Source organism: Magallana gigas, chromosome 1 (assembly GCF_963853765.1).
Source record: "Magallana gigas chromosome 1, xbMagGiga1.1, whole genome shotgun sequence".
Lineage (NCBI taxonomy): Eukaryota > Metazoa > Mollusca > Bivalvia > Ostreida > Ostreidae > Magallana > Magallana gigas.
The window spans coordinates 39,586,871-39,602,202 of record NC_088853.1 but is presented as its reverse complement, the minus strand read 5'-3'; the positions used below and the strand labels follow the sequence as shown (position 1 = coordinate 39,602,202).

General features: G+C 32.3%; 1 protein-coding gene across 8 annotated transcripts in view; it reads left to right on the top strand.

Annotated features, from left to right (window-relative positions):
- Positions 1 to 15,332, top strand: part of LOC105331963 (IgGFc-binding protein) — a 53,068-nt gene extending 37,736 nt beyond the window's left edge. For 2 of the 8 annotated variants that reach the window (XM_066067042.1, XM_066067031.1), the window contains 7 exons: positions 5,142 to 5,204; positions 5,417 to 5,479; positions 5,706 to 5,750; positions 10,615 to 10,671; positions 11,384 to 11,513; positions 13,256 to 13,441; positions 13,665 to 15,330. In XM_066067042.1, coding sequence (XP_065923114.1) covers positions 5,142 to 5,204; positions 5,417 to 5,479; positions 5,706 to 5,750; positions 10,615 to 10,671; positions 11,384 to 11,513; positions 13,256 to 13,441; positions 13,665 to 14,884 — 1,764 coding nt within the window. In that variant the 3' untranslated portion in view covers positions 14,885 to 15,330. Of the gene's footprint in view, positions 1 to 175; positions 362 to 583; positions 2,845 to 3,934; positions 4,115 to 4,857; positions 4,921 to 5,141; positions 5,205 to 5,416; positions 5,480 to 5,705; positions 5,751 to 10,614; positions 10,672 to 11,383; positions 11,514 to 13,255; positions 13,442 to 13,664 lie in introns of those variants that run through there. The other 6 variants (XM_066067039.1, XM_066067045.1, XM_066067033.1 and 3 more) reach the window with 6 other exon arrangements.

Here is a 15,332-nt window from a genome sequence, read left to right as displayed (position 1 = left end):
TGCCAATAGTTTCATGAACATATCATATTATAATTAATACCATTGATAACACAGACCTTGAAATTGCCAAAGGTAGAGTCATTTTTGTTATACATGTATGCGTTGTTGCAACAATGCGTGTACATTCAAATGCTGATTGAAATAAAATTTATGCCTTCAATATTTTATTTTTAAGATGACAAGGAAGATACTTCTTCAGATGATGTTCGGTTATCACCCAACAATTCTTTCCCGAAGTATTCATCTTCCACATCTTCCTCGTACAATGATCATACCAAACCCTTGCCAGAGTATCCATCAACCACATCTTCCCCAAACATGTATCATAATACTACCAAACCTTCCGCAGATCATCTACCCGGTTTGTATTGGTCATTAATACATGCCTTAAAACGCAACGCAAATAACTAAGTTTTAACTTTTGCTTACAGATATGTTTAAACTGTATTTTAAAACAAATATCGAGTTAAGGCAATTGCTACAAAAAGCAAAAATCACTATGGTGGCATTTATTTCCCAGAATACACGTCTGAAATAATCATCAATTTAAATAAAATATATCTTCAATTTTGTTTGCTTATAGGAAGCTGGGGAACACGTTTTATTGTGTTGTTCATGCAAAACATACGGAATACGAAGAAATCCATTTACGTCACATCAGTCAACGGAATACGGATAAACGTTACAACGTCTGAACGTCTCAATAGTTCTCTCAAAAGTGAGATTGACCAAATCACCAGTATATACTCTTTCGAACAATTCTTCATTCCAAATTCAATGGAGTTTAAAGGCTTTAAGATAGAAACGAAATGTATATTAATTGAAACTTCTCAAAATTCTATGGTTGTAAGTCAGGCTGATGTCTATTCATCGGTTGGGATGACAACTCATATCCCGATACATAAACTTTCAACTAAATATGTTATTGTCTCGACAAATCCGGTGAAATACTTCAGTCAATTTGCAGTTGCTTCAATTAATGAAAACACAATGATATCGATAACCTTCCAAATGAATGATACATTACAAATTGACGGGAAAATATATCGGAGTGGGGAAACTTTTAGCATCAAACTCAACCGTTATGAAACATACCAGATTCAACATACTGTGGACTTGACAGGAACGTTCGTTCAGTCATCTTTACCTATTGCCGTCTTCTCTGGAAATGATTGCAACAAATTAAATGGGCAAGGGTTTCGTGATCACCTAATTGAACAATTGCCACCGACATCCAGAATTGATGCAGTATATGTTGTTCCACCCCATCTGTACAGCAATACCAAAATACGAGTCATGGCCATCGATAAATCAACAATTTTCTACAATTGCACAAATAAGACTTTCTACAAGTCGTATGAGCGTTTGGAATACTTTGATATTGATATTTCAAGCAACGGAGTGTGTTATATTCAATCGAACGGACCTATTTTGGTAGCAAGTTTCGGTTTATCTTCTTCATTAAGCTACAACAGTGATCCTTCAATGGTTATTGTTCCAGGATTTCATCAGTACCAAAATTACTACAAAATAATAGTTCCTTTTGGATATGATTACAGCTATATTACAGTTATTATGGAACAAAGCGACAGTCTACTGCTTCTAAACGGCTACACAGTAGCATCAAGCAATATTCTTTATCAGGAATTCCTCTACTATAGTACTCATTTCAAGGTAATGATAATTCGTGTGCTCGCAGGTGAACTTACGGTGACTACAACGAAAAGCGATAAATTTGGACTAATGTGTGCTGGCATGAATTTTTTCAAATCCTTTGCTTTCTCTGGTAATTCTGTATTGTAATATTGGTTGGGATTTTTTTTTTCATTGTTTAAAGTTAAAGGGGCATGGTCACGATTTTGGTCAAATTTTATTTTTATTTTTTTATTATTTGCAATGTTTAGGAATGCATTTCTAATGATCAAATGCAATTTGGGTGCCAGTCGTTGAGTTTTAAGCAAAATACAGGGCTTACAATTCTTCGTCATGTAAACAAGGCTCGTGCCCTGTTTTTGTTTACATAGGTTCAATATACCAGTACAAAATCTTTTTAAACTGGTTTGTCTATCTAATTATTCATTTTAAGCATAAATGAACAGTTCCTAACGATTAACAGATTCATTTTAGGTCTAAAACTGGAATTTTCACTTTAACATTCAAAATGTAAACACACGCTTTGTTTACATAGCGAAGAATTGTAAGCTCTGTAACTCGCTTATGACTTATCAAATGGCATTCAAATTTTGGTTGCCTATTAAAAATGCCTTACTGAAGCATTGTAAACATTAAAATCGAAAAAATAATTGTTGACCAAAATCGTGACCATGCCCCTTTAAATTCTTTAATACACAACATGTCCTAAACTTGAGTTACGTGTTACATATAGAGAACAGTTAAAAATATGATTTTACGAACATGAACATCAGCAGTTTATTTGTGTAAATTACAAATCTGGTTAAAATGGGCGTTCCTCGAGATATAATAAAATATCAGAATACATGTTTAACATTAACCTATTAAACAAGAGAGAGAGAGAGAGAGAGAGAGAGAGAGAGAGAGAGAGAGAGAGAGAGAGAGAGAGAGAGAGAGAGAGAGGTTGTATTTACGCATTATTTTGATATTTGTAGAATATAAATGTATATAGATTTTAAAGTCAATAAAATATCCGTGCTGTTTGTCGCACATATATTGCAGAATCTATTTACTGATATATATGATTTAGAATTATGACATCATTATGCTACTAATTGATCGGATTATAATTCATCGTTTATGTGTCATCATATTAAATGTGAACGTGCAATTGTTGTTTATGAAAATAAAACCAAACGTTCTTAATTAGTATTTTGATTATTTATATTTTTACTGATCACAATAGTGGTTTACAATGTAACGGTTTTTGAGATATTGCCAATTATACTTTGATATCTCCCCAAACAAAAGAAAAAATTGTTATTACAAAGAAGATTTTTGTTTAAATCAGAATGTTTAAAATATAAATAAATGACAAAAAGATCTTTTAATCAAATGTCTTTCAAAGATCTATTAGATCCATAATTCAAATATCATCAACGATTATTCCGCCTACTTAAGGTCTGATATTTTATATCATTCCTTTCAGAGTTCATATAACAAATTACATGAAGTGAAATATATTCCCAATCAATATTTAACAGATGAAAATCTAATTTATCACAGTCAATCTGTTATTATTTGATATATCTCATAAATAAAGGTATCAATTATCTTTTGATCTTCACCTTTTGCATTTCCAATAAACTGATTACCCTACCGAAATAAAATGCATTTTTATTAACCGTTGTATTTACATGTATCTATGCACCCTTTTTTTTTACGTTGCAAAGTCCTTTTAACTCTGAATGTTTAACACAAACAGGAAGAAAATACCAGTGCCTAATTCCTTTTCATTCCTTTTAAATTATTTGCATAGAGACACAATTCGCTTACTTTATGTTTGACTCCACATATAAATATTTATCAAACGTTCATTAGAAATAGCAAGTAATGCACATTGCTTCCTATATACTGCCAAAAATTGGTCAGAGATTGTACTCTTTACTCTATATTTGTCTGTTTATTATCCATACACATTTATCTGATATCCAACACATTTCAATGACAGCCGGTGTGAAGGAAAAAAAAAGTTTCCATTTATGAATTCTGATTTTTCCTTTCGTATGAGTAAGCATTTTTATGATTTTGAGTCATTTGTTTTAGCATTAATGTTATTCATTGGGTCTTTTATTTTATAATATTGAAAATTGGATAAGTGTGTGTAATATTTAAAAAACCCAGCATTCATTACACAAGTTTCATATGACATATTCAAAGCAAGGGGTGTACTGCTGTTTTCACATTATGCAATAAGCTGCTCTGTCGAAATTTAAAGCTGCATACGTGACAAAGGATGATGTTTATTGATGGATAGTTAATATTATGACAACGATCAGGAAGAGAATTTAATACAATGATCACGAAACAAGCACTCGTAAATAGAAAATTCGAAATACAGTAGTTGAAATTATCATTGCGAATCAACACACCAATTAACTGCTTGGGATAGTCAGTCTAAATGTATTCAAATGGGTCTGAGGTAAGTCGTATGTATATAAGTCTGAAGAAAGTCGTATCTGTATAGTTTTATGAAGGAACTAGTATATGTACTACAGAAGAAAAAAAATAGGTCAAGGTCAGAATACTCGTAATGTATTGTAAACTGACTTTTATTTGTTTTGAAGGCCTGACTCTGGCATTCATTTGCAAATTTAGATAATATGTAAAGCCAACAAGAATGTGTAATTTTTTTCCTTGTTTTTGTTTGTAAGTTTTGTGGGTTTTTTTCGTGTTTTTTTTTATTGGGGGGTGTTTGTCTTCTTGTTTCTTTAACTTCCTTTTTTTAATATTCACCTCAACAAAGTGATTGTGATGCTGTTACGATGTAAGAGATTATATGCCTTTCTCTTAAGTATAAGTGATATTAAATATAGATTATTCAGCATAAACGGAATGTGCATTTCCCTTTTTATTCATTCATACCAGGTATACTGTAAAAGTGGTTAATAACGCTGGTGGTTAGGTAATTGTTCTATGGTCAGATAATACGCAATACGCGTAGGTGTTAAATACGAGGATGCGTGATTTACAACTCTTTAGTTTTGATTTTTATTTTAAACGTGGGGTATTTTACGCGCTTTTAAGCTTACTGCGTTCATGTAACTAGTCTAATCGTAACCCCCCCCCCCCCCCCCCCCCCCGGCGTTAATAATCACTTTTAAAATAGTTTAATCAATTACTGTATTTAATGTATTAATACGTTGTTTAATCAATTATGTTCAGGACTCGACAGGTTCAGGATACGCACGTATTTCAGCCATCAGCAGTTCAATTAATTCAACACAGGTATGCTATTTAGTAAATAATGACTTTTACGAGATGTCAATATAACAAAAAAATGCATTTTTATATATTATACATTGTTGCTAAGACCAGCTTTGTAATTTTGTTTTTTATTTTAAATTATCATATTAAAATGACGATGCCATTGTCAACATTCTTTTAACGTATTTTAATCCGTTACTTTTTTAAAATGTATTAATACAATGTGTAACCATTATGTTCAGGGCTCGAGAGGTTCAGGATACGCACGTTTTTCAGCTATCAGCAGTTCAATTAATTCAACAGAGGTAAGCTATTTAGTAAACAATGACTTTTACGAGATGTCAATATAAAAGAAATGCATTTATATATATTATACATTGTTGCTAAGACCAGCTTTGCAATTTTTTTTTAATTTTAAATTATCATATTAAAATGACGATGCCATTGTGTTAATGAAGTGTTTTATTTAGCGTACTTAGCGTCGCTACAATAAAGAAAAAAATGTTTCCTTTTCCAGAGCATAGAAATATACACGGCGATTTCCAGTTCAACTTCAACTACCTATGATAACATTTCCGAGGTAAGTATTCAGCTAATTCAAATAGAAGAAACTTTATCCTATGTAAGAAACTTTTTTTTTTTAAATTGACCTTTGTTTGTAGTAAATAAGTTGCAATAAGTAACTAATATTTATAAACAATGTCTGTGAGTATTTTTGAGATTTGTACAAGAAAAATAGTGAAAGTTAATGCTAAGTTGTTTATTTAATGAAATGTGTATTTTGGGAATTTTTTTTTTATTTGCAGGGCTATTATGACAGACAGATTGGTCAATTCATTACACCAAACTCGGTGAGGATTACACTTGATAGAGATAGACACAAAACTTTGGCGATATAAACTGTTTAACAGTGCGTTAAAATCGCCATTCTGTGACGTAATGTCAGGAAAAATAGAAATCACCGGGCGTAAATGATCTTGAAAGCTGAAAACGGCTCGTACATAGGCACTGCTCGCCATATTTCTTCAGAAATGCTTTCCCTACAACCCATATATTATTTTTTTTTTTAAAAAGATCATTCAAGTATTTTGCTGTATAGTTATTACCTGTGTTGAGGTGCATATAACCACGCCGTGTTACTCGGTCGCGATGACAATTATCAAATTCTACGCACTTTTGTACAGCCAATGGACTAATAACATCAAATAAACATGTTAATGCATTATTAACAAATAGAAAATGCACAAAAAAGAGACAAATACATAAACTCCATAGATCACAAAATGAATATTACACGTCTACTACAAGTTTCGGGTCTAACAAAACCGAAAGGGATCATATATATCTGTGTGACGGTTGTGCCTATTTACGAGCGGTGTTTTGCTATAAATCGGGTGTACATTAAATCTTTTAAACCTACGATCGATTCAACGAAGTACTAGTATGGAAGGTAATCGTGTTAAAAAATCCAGACATGTAAACTTGTAAATCCGAATATGCAATCGTGTTGGTGTGTGAGCCTGAGTAAAAATGACTGTAATTTTGATCGTGTAATCTATAAAACTCAGGGATAAACACTTTAGAGTTGACCCCGCAGGCTTTCAATCTAATTTCTCCTGCAGCTGCACGCTTAATTGCAGGTGTAAAATGCTCTTTGTAATTTACATGTACATGTAACCTGCCACTTTAGTAAACACTTTTCATCTGTAGTCTCTGCAGTTGTATTTCCGTTTTCGAAATATCACGGCTGACATGTTACAAATCGACAAATGTAAAGTCTACAAGTTTGCCGAATTTTGACACGACCATGTATGGAAACAGTGACGTCACCGATAGAAGCTACAGGCATGCCGTAATCGCCGGAATAGGGACGGAATAAATAAGAAAAGTATTAGGAAGGCCTATAATCTTATCTCTGGATAACAACATTTCTTAGAAAGTATTATTTTTCGGAAAATAAATTATAAGATTGGTGTACATTTTACATGTATCAAGAGAATGTATAAAAGATGCGAGTGAAGAATTCGGTCGGCTTTAGATATCTTTTTAGAACTGGAAAAATTACATATATTGACTTTGTTTGAATATACGTGTAAATAGATATACAAGCATTTTTATTAGAGTACATGCAACAAATTGTTACCTGAACCTGAAATTTATTTATTTTACAACGATTGATAAGCAAGTTCTACAACTTATATTACATGTAATATCTCTCGTTGGCACGGATGTTAGCGCGAGGGGGTCATTGGTGTGGGAAGAAGCCGGAGTACCCGGAGAGAACCCACGTGTCCAAGCGGGCGACCGCCATACCCTATCACCTACAACCACTGTCGATCACGGGGATCAAACTCGTTAAATTGTTAAAGTATAGAGCTGGGCTGAATTAAGAAAACATTTCCAAAAGCCTCCTTATCGCTACCACAAAGTTGGGACAAGACCCCTCCCCCCATCCACCCTCCCCCGTGAAAAATTACACGGGGTCGGCCAGTTGGTCAATTAAATAACTACAAAGTTACCGATAAGAAAAAACTTTATTTAAAAACATTTGTTTTGAGATTTTGATTAATATGCAACATAAGAAGGACACCCCCTTTAAAAATACATAAATAAAAATTCCGAATAAAAAACAACTAATTAACTGTCGTGAAAATTAAAATGTGTACAAATCATATTGAAAAAATTTCATTTTGCATTGTTGGCAATATATAGGGAAAAAGACTATCATGCAGGTGAAAATTGGCATTTTTCTTTATATCAAGCAATTATTGCGGGATATGAGTATGACATCCTGAATGTTGGTCCAATACAGACTCACTTTGTGAAGTTCTGAATGTCGGTTCAATACAGACTCATTTTGTGAAGTTGGTTGATAAAAAATTTCCGGGGAGCTATGAACATATACTGTGTATCTTTCACCTGCACAACAAAATTATTTTGATATTTTAAAAAGGTATGAATACATATAATTATAGTTACATACATTTTTCTGCGAAAATTTACCAAATCTTTGCAGGTCGTTTATTCTAACTAATTCAAAAAAAAAATATAACAAAAATAACAAGAAAAAAGCTGTCAATGTGACAGGTAACCGGGTTTTCTTAGTGTGAACAGTATCTATAATCCATTTGAAAATCCTGAATTGATAAATACTACCTATCTTAAGAAATGGGATACTTTATATGCAATGTTTTTGCCAAAAAATGAAGTTCAACAGCTGATATTTTTTTTTAAAAATTACATTATATCAGAAATCAAAATCCTACCAATGTGCATACAAATGATATATGTATGAATGATCTGCAAAAGAACAGTTACTTCGTATCTTGAAAACTGTACGAGGTGTTATCGGTACAATAAGGGTACTTTTTTGGCAGCCACTCGACCGCCCGCCATTTTCACTATTTTAATAATCGAAAAACCCGGTTAGAAATTCTCTCTAAAAATTCTCAGAATTCAGAAGCAATGGAGCTACAGACTGTACACGTGACCTCAAGGTGGTCCTCGAACCCCATGCCGCTCAAAATATATTTACCCCCTTAGGAAATTTCTTAATCCGTCTCATTTCTAGAAAAAGAGTATATTTATCAAATAAAATGTTTTTAAAAGAAATTGATTGTGTGTAACCTGTCCTTTAACTCATATTCCAGTTTAAACATGTCAAATTATTTTAGAGAAATAAGATATTAGGCATTTCTTTTTGACCTTTTAATATCATATAATACCATGAACATTTTTTTAACAGAAATTAGCGCATTCGTCATATCGGCAACGATTGTTATATACATGAACCTCTTCCTGTTTGGTCCAATTTAAAAACAAGAAAAAAAAAGAAGCTTTTTGCAACAGTTTAGGTGGATATTATGTTTATTTTTCGTCCATTCCGGCGATTATGGCATTCCTTTTCCCGCAGCAAGGCATTTGCCAAGGTCATGTTAAAACTCGACAAACTTGTAGACTTTACATTTGTCAATTTGTATTATGTCAGATGTGCTATTGCCGAGCCTGAAGACACAAATGCAGTAACTACGGATTGAAAGTGTGCAGAGTTGAAAGTTTAATTAACCAATGAAAACAATAAAACTGCCAAATGTGCATCATGAGTCAAATCTTACACGTGTTTATGCCCGAGTTTTATAGGTTACACGATCAGAATTACACATATTCATACTCAGGCTCACACATCAACACGATTGCATATTCGGATTAACAAGTTTACATGTCTGGATTTGTGAACACGATTACCCTCCATATATCAATGCCTTGTATATTGACTCTCTGGTACTTTAAAGACGAACACCGCTCGTAAATGGGCACTATCCTCCATATTTCTCTTTTATCACCGCTATCCTTACAACCCCTATATAAGCTGTAAAATTCTTAATACAAAATATTTCGCTGAACAGGTATCATCTGTGCGGACGTACATCTTGTCTCTCCGTGTTACACGGTCGCAATGAAATTACCAAGTTTTACGCACTTTTGTCAAGCCAGAAGAATGCTTACTTCCAATAAACAGCTCAATGCATTATTTACAAACAGAATATGCAAATGAAATAAGAAATGAATGCATAAAGTCCAAAGACCACGAAAAGAATACTACACAAGTTCAGGTGTGCAATCGGTGTAACGAAATCAAAGAGTTTATATACCGGTATTTGGCCTGGGCGACAGTGACTATTTACGCATGATGTTCAGCTCTAACAAATACATAAACATATTTACTTGTATTATCCTGTTTTTCATATTCATCAGTGTAAGAATCGTTTTTATTTGCAAGATCAATTGACACAACAAATGTTATATCAAAGGATAATTAAAACAATGTTAAAACAAGCATTCTGAGAGTATTGCATAAGCAATACACGTCCCCTACCAATTTGTAGAAATTTGTGGAAACAATGCACTGTTATGAAGATTATCATTCTTACCGTCTTCTGTACTCCGAATCAACAGACCAACCTGATAACGAACCCGATTGTAATTATACAAAAAAAAACCTTTCGATTATATAACAACACCATGCTTGAAACTATTTTAGAGAACTTATTTGTTTTGTTAGAAACAATAAAAGGAACGGTCCAAATAATGCACAATATCATTATTGACTACATATTTTCCTCGTTTATTCATTACACACCGAACCCGATACCGAACCCGAACATTAAAAAATTGGAATATAAAAAATTAATTTTCACGATAATATGTCAACCAGACGCTACAAAAATGTAAACTTGATATGTAGTTTGACATTTTGAAGCTGTTCAGCAAATTTCATGTTATTCCTCAAACGCATAAAGAAAAAAAAGCGTGGAAAACTGAAGTGGGACAGACAGACGGACGGACGGACAGACAGACAGACGAACAGACGGACAGACAGATAGACAGACGGACTGACGGACGCAGAGGAAAGCTATAGTCCCCTCCGGTGAAAGCGGTAGGGGACTAATAATACTAGACACCTATATTAACGATACTGTGATTCCATTAATATTCGTTATATACCAATATATATGTATTTTGCTGTTGTTGAGTTGATCAATGAAAATCAATGATCCGGTAGCATACTGTTTTGATGTGATCGCTTATAGCAAATTCACATATTGTTTAAATTTTGATTATCGCTAAATCAACGAAAATTGGTATAAACAACCATTAAAGAAACCATATAACATATTTCTTCTTGTTTTTATAAACAAAATTTTTGTGTTGCAGGGCCGACACGGGGAACTTCCTAGAATTAGAGATGATAATCCTGATCATGTAGATCAGGTATTGGTTTATTATTTTCACAGAATATTTCATATTTTACAAAATCAAATTCTAAGATATTTTAGATTCCTTATTTTACGTGAGTACCTAAATCTGCGATTTAACTATTTAGCATCAAGTTGCGAAAATATAAAATAGCAAAATCCAATTTTATAAAATCATAGTTTTCACTTAGTACATCTGTCCGAAAAAAGCGAGATTTTTTAATCTCTAATCCGAGGCAAAACAAATAATAATATATTCTATGTTAATGTCCGTATAATTCAATCTGTATAAGTAATATCTTTAGAATATGAAATAATTAAAAAGAATAGATTCTACTGAAACACATTGATGTTAATTTCAATGAGCATACTGCTAAATGTTTCTTTTTTAAATCTCAAACATGTACATGGGTATTAAGCAATGAACTTGATTTAGCCGAAGTCATATTTTACATGTACTAATAACGCAAAATACTTTGGAATCACTAAAATTCGTAGTGGCTCAATTTTCTTGGTATTTGTGGGTAACCATCCCCCATGTGTTTACTTCCTCCACGAAAATGACTTAGTGAAATTCAAAACCGACGCATCCACGAAATTATATCGTCATGAATATTCAAAATCCCACAATCTACGAAACTGCCACCCCCCCCCCCCATGAATTCAAATGATTCCACAGATGATACGCGGCCAAAAAATTAAAACAATCTCAATGTTGATTTTTATAGAGAAACTCCAGTAACCAAGAACATACTAAAGACTCCAAACGTCAATGTTTTATTGTGATCCTGTCAGTTTTTGCCGTCGTTATATCAACTACTGTTGCAACTATTGCTGTCCTGTACCTTCAAGGACAAGGTAAGATACAACCGATTTCAAAAACTATGTGTCAGAAATGTACATACGATATTGTTTACTTGTCCAACGCATTGACGGCTTGGTCTTTACAATGCCATATTGTGTAAAAGAACGATTTATTAATTACATGTATGCCTCATCAACCAAAAGTTCTGTATTAACAGTGGGATAGAGGATGTTAGCACCTAAAATAATAGTAATGTAAAAACCCACTTGGATATAAATATGGCCATTTGGGGACCTATTATGTTTATGTATTTTATTTGTGACCCATGTCACATGCCATTTTTTTGGAAATATAGGGCCCCCAAACAAAAATGATAATTTTCCTGAATTTTTTGCTAAAATTTGACATAGAAATTGATAATTTAAAAAAATCAAACAAATATATATAGTTTAAATTATTATTTAGTTATGATTTTAATACCGTATGAAATTGAACATATTTAGAAACTATAAAAGTAAAATCTTAGTCAAAGTCTAGAAATACTTGGCTCACTGGTGGCTTCAAAGGCAGTACATAATGAACGCAACAACAGATGTTCGGAATTTTGCAGCAATCAAATTAACACGGAAATATATATATATATATATATATATATATATATATATATATATATATATATATATATATATATATATATATATATATATATATATATATATATAAAGTTATGTAATCTTTCAAAAACTCTGCATACAAATAGACATTCATTTAATGCCTTATTTAAAAGTAACACAACTAGTGGGCACATCTCAAACATTAAGATATAGTTTGAAATAAGCTAATTTTAGGCCATAATTGGAGTTATTTCTTTCCTAACTTCTATAAAATATAAGCTAATTATGCCAATATATATCGATAGAAATATCAAAATATTGTTTAAATATGTTTTTAATACATCATGAACATATCATAATACACAAACTATTTAGAAGTTTGGTCCTCGCTGACAAAAAGGAAGCTAAAGTAATAGTACTCTAAAACTAGTGATATATGAAAATTGTTCATTTTCTTCTTCAAAACCTTCCGCCACAAAATATGGCCCCTTACTAAAATCTGTAAAAATGTAATTTCTTAAAAACAATTTTATTCAAAATAGTTTATTTACCATTGTTAAAATATAAATATACTACTAGAATTAATATGTGATGCAGAATTTTCAGACTAGAGGTGACCCAAAATAGTTACCCAATACCTAATGAGGGAAGCTCTTTAAAGTTAGATTTAGTGCTTCATACTTCGCAGCTCTGTACTCAGAAAAACTCGCTTTTCTCTTAGGTGGCTTACTATACCTGAAAATAGTTTTAAAATCAGTAGAACATTACTTGATTGTGGTAGATATATGTAGCATGATGGGTAAAACATATTTCAGTTAAAATGGCAAAAAAGTGCATTCTTGCATAAATAATCATATTTTCAAAGATTTGATTTAGAAAATGTAAAATATTTCAAGCATAAAGGTAAACCCTAAGACTTTTATTTACTTAATAATTTGCATTTAAAAGATATAAAACATTTTTTAAGTAAACTATTGTTGTATGATGTATTCACAAGAAAATGAGCTGCCAATAGTTTCATGAACATATCATATTATAATTAATACCATTGATAACACAGACCTTGAAATTGCCAAAAGTAGAGTCATTTTTGTTATACATGTATGCGTTGTTGCAACAATGCATGTACATTCAAATGCTGATTGAAAAAAAAATTATGCCTTCAATATTTTCTTTTTAAGATGACAAGGAAGATACTTCTTCAGATGATGTTCGGTTATCACCCAACAATTCTTTCCCGGAGTATTCATCTTCCACATCTTCCTCGTACAATGATCATACCAAACCCTTGCCAGAGTATCCATCAACCACATCTTCCCCATACATGTATCATAATACTACCAAACCTTCCGCAGATCATCTACCCGGTTTGTATTGGTCATTAATACATGCCTTAAAACGCAACGCAATTAACTAAGTTTTAACTTTTGCTTACAGATATGTTTAAACTGTATTTTAAAACAAATATCGAGTTAAGGCAATTGCTACAAAAAGCAAAAAATCACTATGGTGGCATTTATTTTCCAGAATACACGTATGAAATAATCATCAATTTAAATAAAATATATGTTCAATTTTGTTTGCTTATAGGAAGCTGGGGAACACGTTTTATTGTGTTGTTCATGCAAAACATACGGAATACGAAGAAATCCATTTACGTCACATCAGTCAACGGAATACGGATAAACGTTACAACGTCGGAACGTCTCAATAGTTCTCTCAAAAGTGAAATTGACCAAACCACCAGTATATACTCTTTTGAACAATTCTTGATTCCAAATTCAATGGAGTTAGAAGGCTTCAAGATAGAAACGAAATGTGTATTAATTGAAACTTCTCAAAATTCTATGGTTGTAAGTCAGGCTGATGTCTATTCATCGGTTGGGATGACAACTCATATCCCGATACATAAACTTTCAACTACATATGTTATTGTCTCGACAAATCCGGTAAAATACTTCAGTCAATTTGCAGTTGCTTCAATTAATGAAAACACAATGATATCGATAACCTTCCAAATGAATGATACATTACAAATTGACGGGAAAATATATCGGAGTGGGGAAACTTTTAGCATCAAACTCAACTGTTATGAAACATACCAGATTCAACATACTGTGGACTTGACAGGAACGTTCGTTCAGTCATCTTTACCTATTGCCGTCTTCTCTGGAAATGATTGCAACAAATTAAATGGGCAAGGGTTTTGTGATCACCTAATTGAACAATTGCCACCGACATCCCGAATTGATGCAGTATATGTCGTTCCACCCCATCTGTACAGCAATACCAAAATACGAATCATAGCCATCGATAAATCAACAATATTCTACAACTGCACAAATAAGACTCTCTACAAGTCGTATAAGCGTATGGAATACTTTGATATTGATATTTCAAGCAACGGAGTGTGTTATATTCAATCGAACGGACCTATTTTGGTAGCAAGTTTCGGTTTATCTTCTTCAATAAGATACATCAGTGATCCTTCAATGGTTATTGTTCCAGGATTTCATCAGTACCAAAATTACTACAAAATAATAGTTCCTTTTGGATATGATTACAGTTATATTACAGTTATTATGGAACAAAGCGACAGTCTACTGCTTCTAAACGGCTACACAGTAGCATCAAGCAATATTCTTTATCAGGAATTCCTCTACTATAGTACTCATTTCAAAGTAATGATAATACGTGTGTTCGCAGGTGAACTTACGGTGACAACAACGAAAAGCGATAAATTTGGACTAATGTGTGCTGGCATGAATTTTTTCAAATCCTTTGCTTTCTCAGGTAATTCTGTATTGTGATATTGGTTTAATTTCTTTTTTCATTGTTAAAAGTAGAAATCTTTAAAATGCAACATGTTCTAAACTTGTGTTACGTGCTACATATAGAGAACAGTTAAAAATATGATTTTACGAACATGAACATCAGCAGTTTATTTGTGTAAATTACAAAACTGGTTAAAATTGGCGTTCCTCGAGATATAATAAAATATTAGAATACATGTTTAACATTAACTTATTAAACGAGAGAGAGAGAGAGAGAGAGAGAGAGAGAGAGAGAGAGGTTGTATTTACGCATTATTCTAATATTTGAAGAATATAAATGTACATAGATTTTAAAGTAATTAAAATATCCATGCTGTTTGTCGCACATATATTGCAGAATCTATTTACTGATATATATGATTTAGAATTATGACATCATTATGTTACTAATTGATCAGAGTATAATTCATCGTTTATGTTTCAT